Genomic DNA, 13,861 nt, shown 5'->3' with positions numbered 1-13,861 from the left:
CCAAATGGGCTGCTTTGCTCCATTATAACGGTACAGTGTCAAAAAATTAGTAAACCAATATGTTGAGATCGAGATAAATCAGTGGGTAAATTGGTAAGGAGCCTTGTAGGGTATCTCTCGCGTAGAAGCCACACCGGCAACTTCTTGTCTTTGTTTCTAAGTTTTGAGACTCCGCAGAATTTAACTCAGTGCGTTCTTAATTTTATGCAAATTGACGCTAAAGCACCTTGAGAGTAGCAGATCGTAACAAAGTATACTGTTTTCTAAAAACACGTCATTTGACCATTTACCAAATGTACAAATCTTTCTTTTTTTTTTACCAGCACCAAATGTACTAATCTATCTTTAATATGATGCTAAACTTAAACTGTTTTACGAGTTTATTATATTTTGGGGTTAAATAAAGTGTGGTATCATCAATGACCTCTAATTCAAGTAGTTCATCAATTCATCTTGTGTATACAATTGAAAGGTTGGTGCCCACACGATGTAATGTAAAAAATATTTGGATAGAAATAAAATTATGTTAAAATATTTTTACGGTATACTTAATATATAGAGAAATTAATCTTGATTTACAAAAAAATGTTCTTTAAAAACATTTTTGAAGTTACCCAAACATCTCTTGACACATCGCGTAATACACGTTGTGAATTGGTGATTTGTTTCCTAAGCACATCGCATAACAAGAAGGCACGCCTAGTATGTCGCACGATTTCCCGTTCCTCGGCGCCACAAGAACTGTTAGCAGCTGTTTTAACTTCTTGATTATTATGTTGACATTTTAATGACAAACACATTATCGTATAGGAATAATTTCGGTAAAAATTGTAACATTTGCTAGAGGATGACAAATAAAAGCCTAGTTAATACTAAATTAAAACCTAGTCACATCTTAAATTTCCAAATTTAGTACTCATGTTCTCTTATGTTTCAACACCCAAAAAAAAAAAATCAAATTTAGTGATAATCTGGTTGTCATTCTCCCTTTTTGCCAGCCCTTGAAAGGTAAACTCTCTGATTCTCTTTCAGCCCTTCCAATCCTATTAATAAAATCTTATCCATTAGTTTTTAATACTTCAAATTTTAATGAAACACTTTAAACACTATCAAAACCGCCGCTTGAATATCTCTTTCGTTATTCCTCCCTCCCTCCCTAATAAACAATACTCCTCTGATCCTTATTATAAGACCCCATTTGACTTTTTATTTGATCCTAATTATAAGACCCCAATCCATTTTGTCTCTTATATTTATATATTTTTTTCTAAGATAATCCTTCTAATAATGATAGTTTTAACCAATATACTTAATTAGCAAGGATATTTTAGGAATGACAACACTTATTTATTATAAATAACCAACTTAATTTACTTCCTTAATCTCTTCAAATAAGTCAATTGGGTCTTATAATTAGGACCGGAGGAGTACCAAAGATAAATTTTGAGAAGGCGTAAAACTTTAGTGATTTTAACTACTCCTCCGATCCTTAATATAAGACCCATTTAACTAATTTGATTAAATTAAGGAAGTTAGGTAAATTAGTTAATTATAAAAAATGTGACATGTTTTTCTTAAAACACCATAATCATCTTTCTTAATACTCTATCTCCTCTTTCTACTTGATTATGGTTGAGAGAGTATTCATATGGGTAATTTAGAGAACATTGATACATATGAGAAATAGGTCTTATATTTAAGACCAAAACTAACTCAACAATTAGATCCTATATTAAGGACCGGAAGAGTAATTTACTTAATTATAGGGAAGTAGTCAACAAGGTCTTATAAATAGGGTAGGAGGAAATAACTCATTAGATAAACAAGAGTTAGCAAAGACACTTTGTTGGTCGTAACACAGCCCCGGGATGAAATTAACCGTCCCTCCGCGCACAAGGGCTCGCTTGACTATGATGCAAAGAGTTCAAAAATTGAGTCTATTTTCAACCAGTAAACATGTATAAAGGGGTAATATTTGTTAAGCACAGTACAGCTACATAATCTACAAAAATCACTGATTGTATATTTCAAAACGCATGATGAACCAAAATTCACCCGCAACACATATATATTACGATGTCCATGAGGAATAAAAATAAAGGGCAAATAAAACAATTAGAGCAAGAAAAGCACTCCGGTTCACTTTCAGGGCAAGTACCAGAGAAAATTGTTGCCTCCCCTCAAGCAGGCTTTCTCATATTGCGGCCCGCTCTAATCACTTCATCCACCAATAGTAATTGAGAAGCAATCACTGGCCTGTAGATCATAACAAAGCAAGCATGTAACAGAAACATTATAAGAAGGTAGTTGCCCTCCCTAATTAAATTTGAGGATTACATTGTAAGGTGATGTGGATAACGGACACAATTATACCAAGACTAAAAACAAAGCTAAGGCAGGCAAAATTAGTAACAAAGTCCTATAAATCTTTCTTCCCCTGATGCTTTTGTGTATATATAGAAAGAGAAAAGGCATTGATTGCCAGATATTATACCCTGAGTTTATGATTTGGCGCTTCACAGAGTAGTTGTCAAAAATGCCCTCCATTTGGGGGTCTATTGGTTCTCCTGTGTGTTGATTCAATCCCACCACATTTCCTCTGTCATGTTCTCCCTGCAAAAAAATTCAAAGATTGTATAACAACACCATTCTGTTGTGAAATTTGCATAATGAAATGTATTGATGCTGCGTACCGTAAGAGCAATGATCACATCTTGTGTGTCAAGTCCTGAGTTGTCAGCAAGAGTCTTAGGCACCACAAGAAGAGCATCAGCAAAAGCCTCAACACCAAGTTGTGCACGCTGTTTCAAGTTTTATAAATCTTTCTCAGAATAGGTAAGAGAAAATTACAAATCAACAGGGAAACAAATGAAAAACTCCTATTACCCCTTGAATTGTTTTCTTAACTTCATTCACTAGATATTGCCTGGCAGCAACTTCAAATGCACCAGCCCCCTGAACAAAGGTGAGAAAATCCAATGTAAGTCCCAGGAACACCATAACAATATTTCACAAGTACCATAACAGTAAAAGATGCAAGCCGTGGTTCTAAATTGAGGATATATTAATCAACAATTTTCAAGACCACACTAGTGAAGAAGGTCGGTAGTAGGACTGGTATTGCTTGTGCTCACTATTGACTTCTAAAAAATAGATGAACGGATCTGATCCAGCATAGCTCTGATACTTAGAACTCTGGCAAATACATTTAGTAAACTATTTCAACAAGTTTCAATTTATCTCAATAAAACCAGTACATTATTTCCTAGTCCGCTTTCTGCTACGCCTATAACTCAGTTGAAGATATGCCAGCTTCAGATTCCACATCAATCTTCCTCTCCTTAGATCATAAGTGTAATAAGCAATAACCCTTAAAATCATAGTAAAACTGAATTTCAGGATCTCATGTTTGTTTATACAAAGATTTCCCAATCAATATTGTCATCTTCGGGACAACTCATCCTACGTAAAAATTTAGGTCTCAGAATTAAGGTTTAACCATTCTGTCCGCAACTTACAACAGTAAGCTCAAATCAGAACAAACAATGGAGTCACTCGATAAAATGACAGGAATATGCATCGGACCCTAAAAATTCATTAAGACGCTTTTGTAATAATTCATCATAAACTTATACTCACTAAGACAACAGCTTCATCTTCTATGGTATTCTTCACTGCTCTCAAACCATCACGAACAGCATCTTTAATCTGAGCAATAGTATGGTCATTGGGACCTGCCCATTACAATAGCAGTGAAGATAATCTCGTCAACCAACCAACAGAAATGAAGTGATAAAATACACAATGTACAGGAAATATCCTTGGAAAAGACTGTCATAATCCTGACTCAATCATTGATCTAGTTAGGAGATGAGGTTCATGGTTCAGAGATCAAACAGCCCAAACAGATCTATATACAGTCAATAACCAATGTATATTTTACATGGTGTTTATTTTAATAAGGTAGATTAATGTTTAGTAACTTAGGTTACGGTTAATTATACTTCAATAAAATGTTCATTCAAGTTCACTGGTCTCCATGATTCTCACTAGGAGAAGCAGCAGGCCACCTCGACAATCCATATCTCGTGGGTTTCAAATCTTTCTGCACCAACTTACACGTCACCCAAAATTCCCAAGTTTGTGCACCATCCAACTAAGCTTGTCCTGGATGGTGGTCTTGGAACATGGATAGTTCGTGTCAGTTTAAGGTCTACTTGGTTGAACCAGCCAGATTGTTAACCAATTCTCAAGCAAGGTGGTGGATGCATGACAACAGAAGCAGTTGGCCAGCTAGCTGAACCATTTACCAATTAAATCAGGTGATCTAATATGGTTTAAAAAGCTAACTAAAATCCTATGAGAAGCACCTAATTTGGTTTCAAAAACAAAATATATTCACCATTTACCTTTAATCAAGATTGTACATGAATAAGGATTCTTCACATTCTCTACAAATGTATATTTTTCTTCACCAAGGACATGGTCATACACCAATCCCGCCCAACCAAGACATTCAGGAGTCAAATCATCTACAGAGTTAACAGCCTCTCCTCCACAAGCCAAAACCAATCTCTCCATGTTTCTCCTCTTTGCCCTCCGAAGGGCAATTATCTGAAGAAACCCACCAGACAAAGAACATTAATAATCCAGCTATATATCCAACGCATGATCATATTTTAAAAGCAAGTTATGCACAAAGTACTGAAAAAAATTTTCACGTGACAATATAAGAAATAGCATAAATACAGAGAAAAACATAATAGTATGTGCCATACCCCTGCCCTGGCAAGAAGGTCCAGTGATGGAGGATCAATTCCTTTCTGATTGATGACAACAAAGTTGCTATCATTACCAGAACATACCTGCATTTGTTATGCGTATGGAGGCAACGTGAGAAATGTACAGAGATAAAATTACTATAATGCTCTCTAACAAAACAACATACAACCATCGAGTGTAAAGTGCATAACGATCATTCTAAAAGAATATCTTTTACCTACCTTATTTTTCAGTTCAATAATTTTTTTAACTTTTTCATCAACCTGGCGCCTTTCAGCTGCAACCATATTCTCTCTTTGTTCAGCATTTGAGTAGAAAAAACCTGCATTTATTTCACTGGCAGGAAAAAGTTTCAACATCATTATGCTAACAAACTATATCCAACAGATGTGACAAACTCACAAGGGTCTGATAAAAAGTAAAACATCTTATAACAGATATATACTTCTTCTCATGTTAACAAAGTTTCCCAGATTTACCTCTTATCATACTCCAAAGACACATTGCACGTCAATATATAACAATTCTCCGCACGCCGCTTCATATCAGGGTGCCTAGAACCATGATCAAGAACAAGACCCTCAACCTAGAAAAACCATGAGTGAACTGAATAATTAAAATCAAAAGATTAAGAGTATTTGATGCATGCAAGACATAAACTAAACAAATGAATTCAGCATTATCAAAATCGAATTAGAATTCAACTAGATGCATGTGAAATTGACAGCATCAATGTGAAGTAGTTGAAATGCAATTGAAGCGAAGAGAAATCCTACAGTATACGCCACTCAGGCAAATGTAAAAAACTGAGTGGTCAAGGATTTATTTCTTTGAAAGATAAAAGAACTCTTGAGAAAATAGAGGGATTTTTTAAAATAAAAAAAAAATCAGCGCAAAAGTGATGGGATCTAAAAATGATATATTTTGAGGAAACCTAAAGAAGGAAATCTATCTTACTTTTATATTATTACTTCCTGTTTTTACTTTATTTAGCAAGTGGTTTGTTAACCATTATATGGTCAAGGAGGGCTGCAAGTGGGATGTTTGCTTCAGCAAAAGGAACCTAATATTTTATTCTATAAATAGCCTTCATGTAACTCATGTAAAGAAAGACTTTGATGAATGAATATTATTATGTGATCTCTCTCCCCCTCCCTGCGTCTGTCTCTCCCTCCCTTCAAATTCGGTTCACTCTCCCTCCATTCTGGCTATTTCTCACTTCTGTTTCTGTTTCTCCCTCCATTCTTCTCTGTTTCTGCACTCTTCCCCCATAATCTCTCTCTGTTTTTATCATTCTCCCCAAAATCGCCTCTGTGTGCATTAGATCTGAGTGTGTGTGTGTGTGTGTGTGTGTGTTACATCAAAATGTTGAATAGGCAGAAGTGCAGGGCCACTCTCTCATTTCCTCAGAATATCCAGAAGACAGACTCATTTAAAAAAAAATAAAAGAAAAAAAGACAACACTTAGGCCGAATACTAAAACAAAGCTGCAACTAAAAGCAATAACTACCCATTAAAAAACAAGCATTCAGCCTTAGCATAAGCCATACACACAAAACACAAACAATTCTGCATGCCATGGGCAAAACCAAGTCAATTGAACATTAAACAAATAAAAAACTCAGTACAGATGAATGAATATACTAAACATACCAAGCGTGTGTCTACATCAAACTTGTGCCTCATGTGCATAATCTCCACCATAAACAAATCAATTGCTTCCTCAGGCTTCCGGATGCATAGAACCTGCAGTGCGAAAAGAAAAGTCATGCCACAACAAATTGTAATTAAAGGTACACCACATATAAATGCCACCATCTCCAATAATACTCACCGAATTAACGACTATATCAGTCAATTGATCAGCTAGTGCCTCATATAACTGCCAAAAAGGAAAACATAGAAAAGAAAATAGAATGCAAGCTGAGTAAATCATATATCCAGCACTTGTTTGTTCATTGTCAGTATTACTGAAGTAAAACCAGTTTTCCATTAGAACAAACTAAAATAAAATACGATACCTTTGTCCTAAGGGTTGTTCTTGCAACCATCCTGAGAATCTCTTTGTCAGGCTCATCACCCATCACAACAGGAGTCTTAAATTTTTCAAGGAATTGTAGAGTTGCTCTTTTTGCAATCTCAAAACCATCAACCAAAACACGCGGATGCATACCTGGAATAATCATATATCTCATGCATACAGGTTTCAAGGCTATAGAATACAAACAATTAAAATGTTCATCATCTACTCTGAGAATTGGGAAGATCTAGAGGCCATTGCTATCCAATAGTCGGGCTGGAGAAGGAAAACTCCCACGAAAGCCTAAAAATTTTAGGGAACCCTGGCCTTCAGCGGGAAGTAAAGAATCTACAAGAACCTAGAAGATAAAGACGGGTCTTTCCTGCAAGGAAGTAACAGACACATAGTGGGGGTGCAACTGCTAGACTTGCACGGATAGAGACACAAGCTTAAGAGAGAAAAGCTTGAACTAGAATACTAGATCGGGACTTAAATACTCAAACTTCTTTGCCACTCAGCAGTTGAAATACGGGCATATGATCACTGACCTTCATCTATATAACGCTCTGATTGTTTCATAAGTTCCCCAATAAAGATCACAGTAGAAGTTGTGCCATCTCCACTAATGTCATCTTGGGCAACAGCGGTCCTAGCAATCATGATTGCTGTTGGGTTTTGAATTTGCTGTTCCAATAAATGAAGGAAAAATTTATATAGAGGATTAAAAATTCAGCAACATGTAAGTGGCAACAACTTTTCAGCCATGCTTGGTAGAGGTCAAAACTGAGAGGAAACTTAAGTTAATACAGTTTTTGCATTTCTCGTTTCCATGTAACTTTCCAGCAAGAAGAATTATTTACATTAATTTTTAATCTATAAAGTAAAGACAAGTCAGACACTTAAATTAGACACAAACCTTCATATCACACATGCATAAAGTCATAAACACGTTAAGTTTTGTTGTTCTTATGTCCATGTTTCATTGCGTGTTTGTTTCGGTATACATGCTTCCTAGTTATCAATATTTAGACTCCTACTAACAAAGGTTAGCCAATCCTATAAAAAATATTCATCCAATAAACCTAGAATATTTGAAAAAACCTTAGGGTTGAGCGTGTAACTCCCCACCACATCAGTGGATGTAATAGTTATAAAGAATCAATGATAAGGCCAATATCAAACCGCATGAAATATATCATTCGAAAAGGTGTAAACAAAAAAGTCCTCCAATCAAATCTTCAACGCCTACAATTCCCAGGACTTCATTTGCTTCAACAAAAACCGAGCAGAAAATATAAAGGGTGGGTGGGAGAGAGACAAACATAAAAATTATACATGAGATCTATGCCCATTACTATTGGACAACTTCAAGAACCACATAGTATGTCTTGTAAGACCAACACTTATTCATCGGAAGCCCCAACACCAAAAACAAGTACTTCAATTAATAAATTAGTTCTAAACGCACTCAAGGAGAGGCGGGTGAGCACAGAAAACACTAAAAACAGATCAATATACTGCCGCCTCCTCATAATATTAGATCGAAAAGGTAAGACGTCATCATATTAACAGGCAGCAAGTAGCAACAGAACTCCCAGAGAATATCGAACGAACTCACCATTTCTTTCAAGAGAGTGTTCCCGTCTTTAGTGAGCTTAATGTCCCCAGCCCCACCAACCAACCTGATTCAAGAGAGACGTTGCAATGATGTGAACTAAACAAGTAAAAGAAGAAGCATCGAATCAAAGGACAAAAGTAAGGGAAACAGTGGCAGTACATTTTGATGGTTCCTTTGGGACCGAGGTTGGTCTTGAGGACATCCTGCAAGCCCTTGGCGGCATTGATGTTCATGTGCAATGCCGCCGATTTGTTAAGCACCTCGGCATTAGGGTTCAGCACTCGCAGGGACATGTTTCCGGCGAAGGTGAACACACACGCACTGAGAAGTGAGAAAGTGCGGAGAGAAAGAAACAGTTTACAGAACGAAATCAGAGAAGCAAACCCTAGTGAGGAAGAGAGCAGAGGGTTTTAGAGCCTTCTAGTTTTTCAAATAACTCAAAAATACCTGTTTGGAAATAGGCAAAATGCTGGTAGGAATATGGATTCTGTCGAAAGGAGAGAGCAATTTTCCTTCCCGCTCTTAATTATCTAGGAAAAACTTTTATGCATACACATATAATTACAATTATAATTATAATTAGATTATTAAATTGTTGGCAAAAATTAGATTATTAAATTATTTAATGTAATAAAAAGAAAGAAACAAATTTAGATGAAATTATTTATATTCATTATGTCAAATTCTCCAATTACACATTATTATATGTCTTTTTTTGGTTTTATATGAATTTATGATTAAATATTAATATTTTAAAAATAAAATACATAATTTTACATAATTAAAAAATTTCACCTCTTGAATATAAAGAATTTGAACGTAATTATTAGGGAGAATAGCAGAAAGAAAAAGGCTGAAAATTATAAATTCCAAATCAGGTTCAGTAACACAAATTTATTTGGTATTAACAAGTCTGAATTTACAAATAACAATAATTTTTATTGACATTTTTTATTTGGCATTTATGAAATTTCAATTTTTTTTGGGTCATTGTCCCTAATTATTATCAATAAGAAAAAAACATTTATTGCATGTGGTTTTATCGGGAAAAAAGGCCAATAGCCTACGTGTCATTAGAGCCAGGTCAACCCCACGTGTCAGACTGGCAAAATTAGCTTATTGAACGGGCTAATTTAACACGCCCGTGCAAAATGGGCGGGCTAAACAATTTTTTTTTTATTGTAATTTCCTAAACCGAAATTCCTTTAGCTACCCAATACCCATAGGTATCTAGTATTTTTTTTTATTAAAGATAGTTCTATTTGAAATACTCTTCTAATCCTATTTATAGAATAAAGAGAGAAAATATTTTTTAATCCTATTAATATAGGATATTGAGAGAAATTTTTTGTATGGATATACAATTTTGCCTCTTATTTATTACTGTGTTGACTTTGTTTATATGAAGTATAATGTATATTAAATAAGGATAGAGTTAAAAAGTTCTTAAATTTTAAATGAGAGTTAATAAAATTTAAGGTTTTTCTTGATTTATATAAAACATATTAAAAGTGCTCTATAAATAGGATGAGAGGAGCACTTTCAAACAATAAATATGGGCATCACTTGCGTACACCAAAATTTAATGGTCTGCTGAGTTACTTCTCTCTCACAATCTCTCACAATCACAGGTCACAACCCCCAACTCTCTGAGTGTTTTTTTCTTATATGGCAAAAAAAAGTACGAGTGTTTTTTTATTATTATTTCATACTCCTCCGGTCCTAAATGTAAGACCCTTATACACACTAGTATAAGGGTCTTACATTTAGGACCGGAGGAGTATAATTAAAGCTGTTACTTCTTAAAACCAAACAGCGGAAAAAGATGGTAGCTGTGACTGAAGATTTTATTGTCATCATACTGTATAATTAAATTGGATTACTTATTAGTTATTTCGTATATATCCAAACTTGATAGCATTTTGCATAATATTGTCAAAGGATCGGGTGACACTTGAAAAATTAAACACTTTGGAATTAAATTCCACCTTAACCATCAATTTACCAAAAATCCTCTCTTTTTTAATTAGAGAGGCAAATACTAATAGCGTAGATTACATGAAATATCGAATTCACAATCTTCCACTTACAGGAGAGCATAAGCCCATAGGTCATAAAGCCATTATTTCCCAATTTTTTTTAGTCACTGTTATTGGGGCTTCGGTCGGTTACTTGCTAGAAATTTAAATACTTTAAAGGTAAAATTGAATAACAAGATACTTTAAAATACTAAACACACAAATATTTCATAATACTAAATGTATCACAAAATATTTTATTAGAGATAGGTAGAAAAATGTCTCGAAATGTTAGAAAATATTTTGAGGCTTTCAATATAAAAACAAGAAAATATTTTGAGGCTTTCAATATAAAAACAAGCATGCTTTTATTTTTCATAGTCCGTGCATATACGGTTCATGAGTGTTGGGATAATCTAAAAACACTTTTTAGAAACACTTTTTTGTAAATCGAGACAAATTCTTCTATATATTTAATTTGTATACCGTAAAAACACTTTTGAAATTATAGTTTTGCTTTTACCCAAACATCTTCCTAGGCTAAGATCTAGTTCAATTAAAAATTGACACTCTAAGGGAATCCAAGAGCTGAAAGGAATTAACAATATAGCCCACTTAAAGACACTGGGGATTAATGGAAGTTCTTAGGATAAAAGATGGGCAGGTGCCATTCATTTTCATGTTAGTCAAATAAAAAGATGGATCCCTTTCTCTGGTTATCTTTTTTCCATTGGCTATACTGGTCAGAAAAGGGGAGGAGAATAATTAAAAGATAGGGCGAGATCCTTTGCCTTTTGCATATTAATCTGCCCTCTCAAAAACTGGACAGCCTCATATTTCAGGTGTGAAAACGGGAAAGAATCTTACTTTTACCGACATGAAACCTTGTGTGATGTCAATATATAGGGCTTATTCCTTCATTTGCTCATGGGGTATCATCTCCTTTATCTAATAATGCATTGTTAATTTGCGGTACCTAGGAAGTCATAACTTCAAATCTCCAAATCTTCAATAAATCATTGACACATAATGGGGAAGGGGAAGACGGAGGAGAATGAAGACGAGGAGGAGAAAAGAGAGGAGCAGAGAGAGCCAGAGACACAGAAAGAATAGAGGAAGCTTAAACCAAGTCCTACTAATAATAAAACAGAATCCTAAATTAATGTGAATACATTAAATGCAAAGATGTAAAATGATAACAATAAATGATACAAATTCAGATCTGTAAATTACTTGTGCTGTAGAGAAGCCATACAGTGACTATAGAAGATGATGTACAAATTTGTCTCGAAAGTTTTTACCCAGGAACATTAGAAACTCGGAAATTTTTTTGGACCAAGTGTAAAATCATAACGATATTGTCTGCCTACGGTTAAAAATTTTAACAGTTGACGTCACTATTTTTACCATTAACGTTAGTTTTTTTTTTAATGATATGGAATAATATTGCTACACTTCCAGAGTAATTTTGCTTCAAAAAATTTTTTGGATACTCAACACTCCTAATGTAAAAATTTTCGTGACAAATTTGCATTTTATCCCTAACTATATATGTCATCACATTTTGATTCTTGGAATCAAATCTTCTCCTAGGGACCTACTGAATATTGCCAAGAGTTTACGATTTGATTAGTTTGCACACAAATTTGGTAAGTTGGCTACTTGCATATAATATTGATTCCATAAGTAATGGCCAAATCACATTATATTCTAAACCCTTACTTCTGTTGCCGCCTATACTTTTATGGCCGACGAGGTATTTTATTTTCTATTAATAAACAACACATCGCAATTGGGAACAAAATGTAAATATATAACCAGTTGAAATAATAATATACTCCTATGATCCTTAATATAATATCTATTTAACTAATTTGACTAGATTAAAAAAATTAGGCAAGTTAGTCAATTATAAGAAATATGACATATTTTTTCTAAAATATCATAATCATCTTTCTTAATATCTTTCCTTCCTATTTTACTTGATTATACTTGAAAGAGTATCAATAGGAGTAATTTAAGAAAAACTAATAAATATTACAAAGATGTCTTATATTTAAGACTAAAATTAACTCAATAATTAGATTCTATATTAAGTACAGCAGGAGTATATCCCATACATAATGGTATTACCGCACGGATGAGAATATCTTCCTGCCGATGTGCTTGAAGGAAATGCAGGAATTAATTGCTTTTGGTTGAAACTGTACAGCGGGGTCGATTCCGCGTGGCAATTATCTAGAATCTTAATTTGAGTTGGATGTAAAGTCACTACTGCGGATAAATAAAAAGTGAATTCAGGTGTGGTTCATAGATTTGATCTTGTTTGTAATTTGAGATCGTTAGTATTAGTACATATGATATTCCTCCAATCCTAAGTACTCAAATTATTCTCAAACTATTCCTTTTAATTTGATTACACATACTCATTAAAAACAGATTTTCCACATGTGGTAATTTTCATTATGAATTATTAAAAGAAATATATTAGTAAAATGGGTATTTTTTTTACAACTAATTAACCCAAATAATTTTTTTAATATCTGTAAATTAAATATTTAGTTTTATATTTATAACTAAATGAGTTCATATAAATAAATAATTGACGGCCAACTAACCTATTTTAGAGTATTACAGACGTTCATACAGGAGGTGACACCTCAAGCTAGTAGCTCCATTTACAACTCTAGTTTTGAAAGTTGCTTAAAGAACATAGCGTCTCATCTCACTAGACTAACCAGACAATAACAACAAGCTTTATCCTATTAGATGGGGTCAGTTACATGCACAACGCCATTATACTTTATCAACAATCAACTCCTTAGATATATTGTTGACTAGAACGTCTTGTGCAATGATCTTATTAAGCGTTATTCTCGGTCTTTCTCACTAAACTAATGACATGAGTTATAGTGTCATGACCGGGGAGGAGTAGAAGACAAAACACAGACACGTAATAGTGACTAATTGAGGCATCAATGTTCATATATTGATTGTATAGGTATGGATGATAGATGATGCTTCTCCTGAGCTCCATATCAAACAAATTGTACTAGATGGGAGACTTATCTTTTTTCAATATGACATGTTTTTTCTAAAACACTATAATAATCCTTTTTAATATCCTTCATTCCTATTTTACTTGATTATGCTTGAAGGAGTCTCAATAGGGGTAATTTAAAAAAAACTAATAAATATTAGAAAGAGGTCTTATATTTAGAACCAAAATTAACTTAATAATTAGGTTCTATATTAATCACAGGAGGAGTATATCCCATACATAATGGTATTATTGCACGGATGAGAATATCTTCCTGCTGATGTGCTTGAAGGAAATGCAGGAATTAATTGCTTTTGATTCAAACTGTACAGAGGGGTCGACTCCGCGTGGCAATTGTCTAGAATCTTAATTTTGAGTTGGAG

The 13,861-nt window shown here is 34.0% G+C and overlaps 1 protein-coding gene across 1 annotated transcript; it reads right to left on the bottom strand.

The window, feature by feature from the left end:
• Positions 1 to 1,921: 1,921 nt before the first annotated feature.
• Positions 1,922 to 8,824, bottom strand: LOC114750456 (T-complex protein 1 subunit zeta 1-like). The gene is made up of 15 exons (XM_028939057.1): positions 8,580 to 8,824; positions 8,421 to 8,484; positions 7,351 to 7,486; positions 6,804 to 6,955; positions 6,617 to 6,664; positions 6,436 to 6,528; positions 5,262 to 5,368; positions 5,004 to 5,118; positions 4,779 to 4,865; positions 4,410 to 4,614; positions 3,640 to 3,734; positions 2,887 to 2,955; positions 2,694 to 2,801; positions 2,495 to 2,613; positions 1,922 to 2,256 (listed from the first exon to the last, which is right to left on the bottom strand). Exons 1-15 carry the CDS (start codon positions 8,711 to 8,713, stop codon positions 2,181 to 2,183), a joined length of 1,608 nt encoding a protein of 535 aa, XP_028794890.1. The 5' UTR covers positions 8,714 to 8,824; the 3' UTR covers positions 1,922 to 2,180.
• Between the last annotated feature and the right edge of the window lie 5,037 nt (positions 8,825 to 13,861).

Source organism: Neltuma alba, unplaced genomic scaffold (assembly GCF_004799145.2).
Source record: "Neltuma alba isolate B1F8T4 unplaced genomic scaffold, ASM479914v2 tig00001095_pilon, whole genome shotgun sequence".
NCBI lineage: Eukaryota > Viridiplantae > Streptophyta > Magnoliopsida > Fabales > Fabaceae > Neltuma > Neltuma alba.
The sequence above is the reverse complement of the archived record's forward strand: the minus strand, read 5'-3'. Positions and strand labels throughout refer to the sequence as shown.

Bases quoted from the DNA above. Each gene is read 5' to 3' on its own strand.
- LOC114750456 (XM_028939057.1), bottom strand. From the start codon at position 8,713: ATGTCCCTGCGAGTGCTGAACCCTAATGCCGAGGTGCTTAACAAATCG. The intron at 8,485-8,579 runs GTACTGCCACTG...CTCTTGAATCAG, and splicing joins CCCAAAGGAACCATCAAAAT to GTTGGTTGGTGGGGCTGGGG. The intron at 6,529-6,616 runs GTGAGTATTATT...TTCGCACTGCAG, and splicing joins CTGATATAGTCGTTAATTCG to GTTCTATGCATCCGGAAGCC.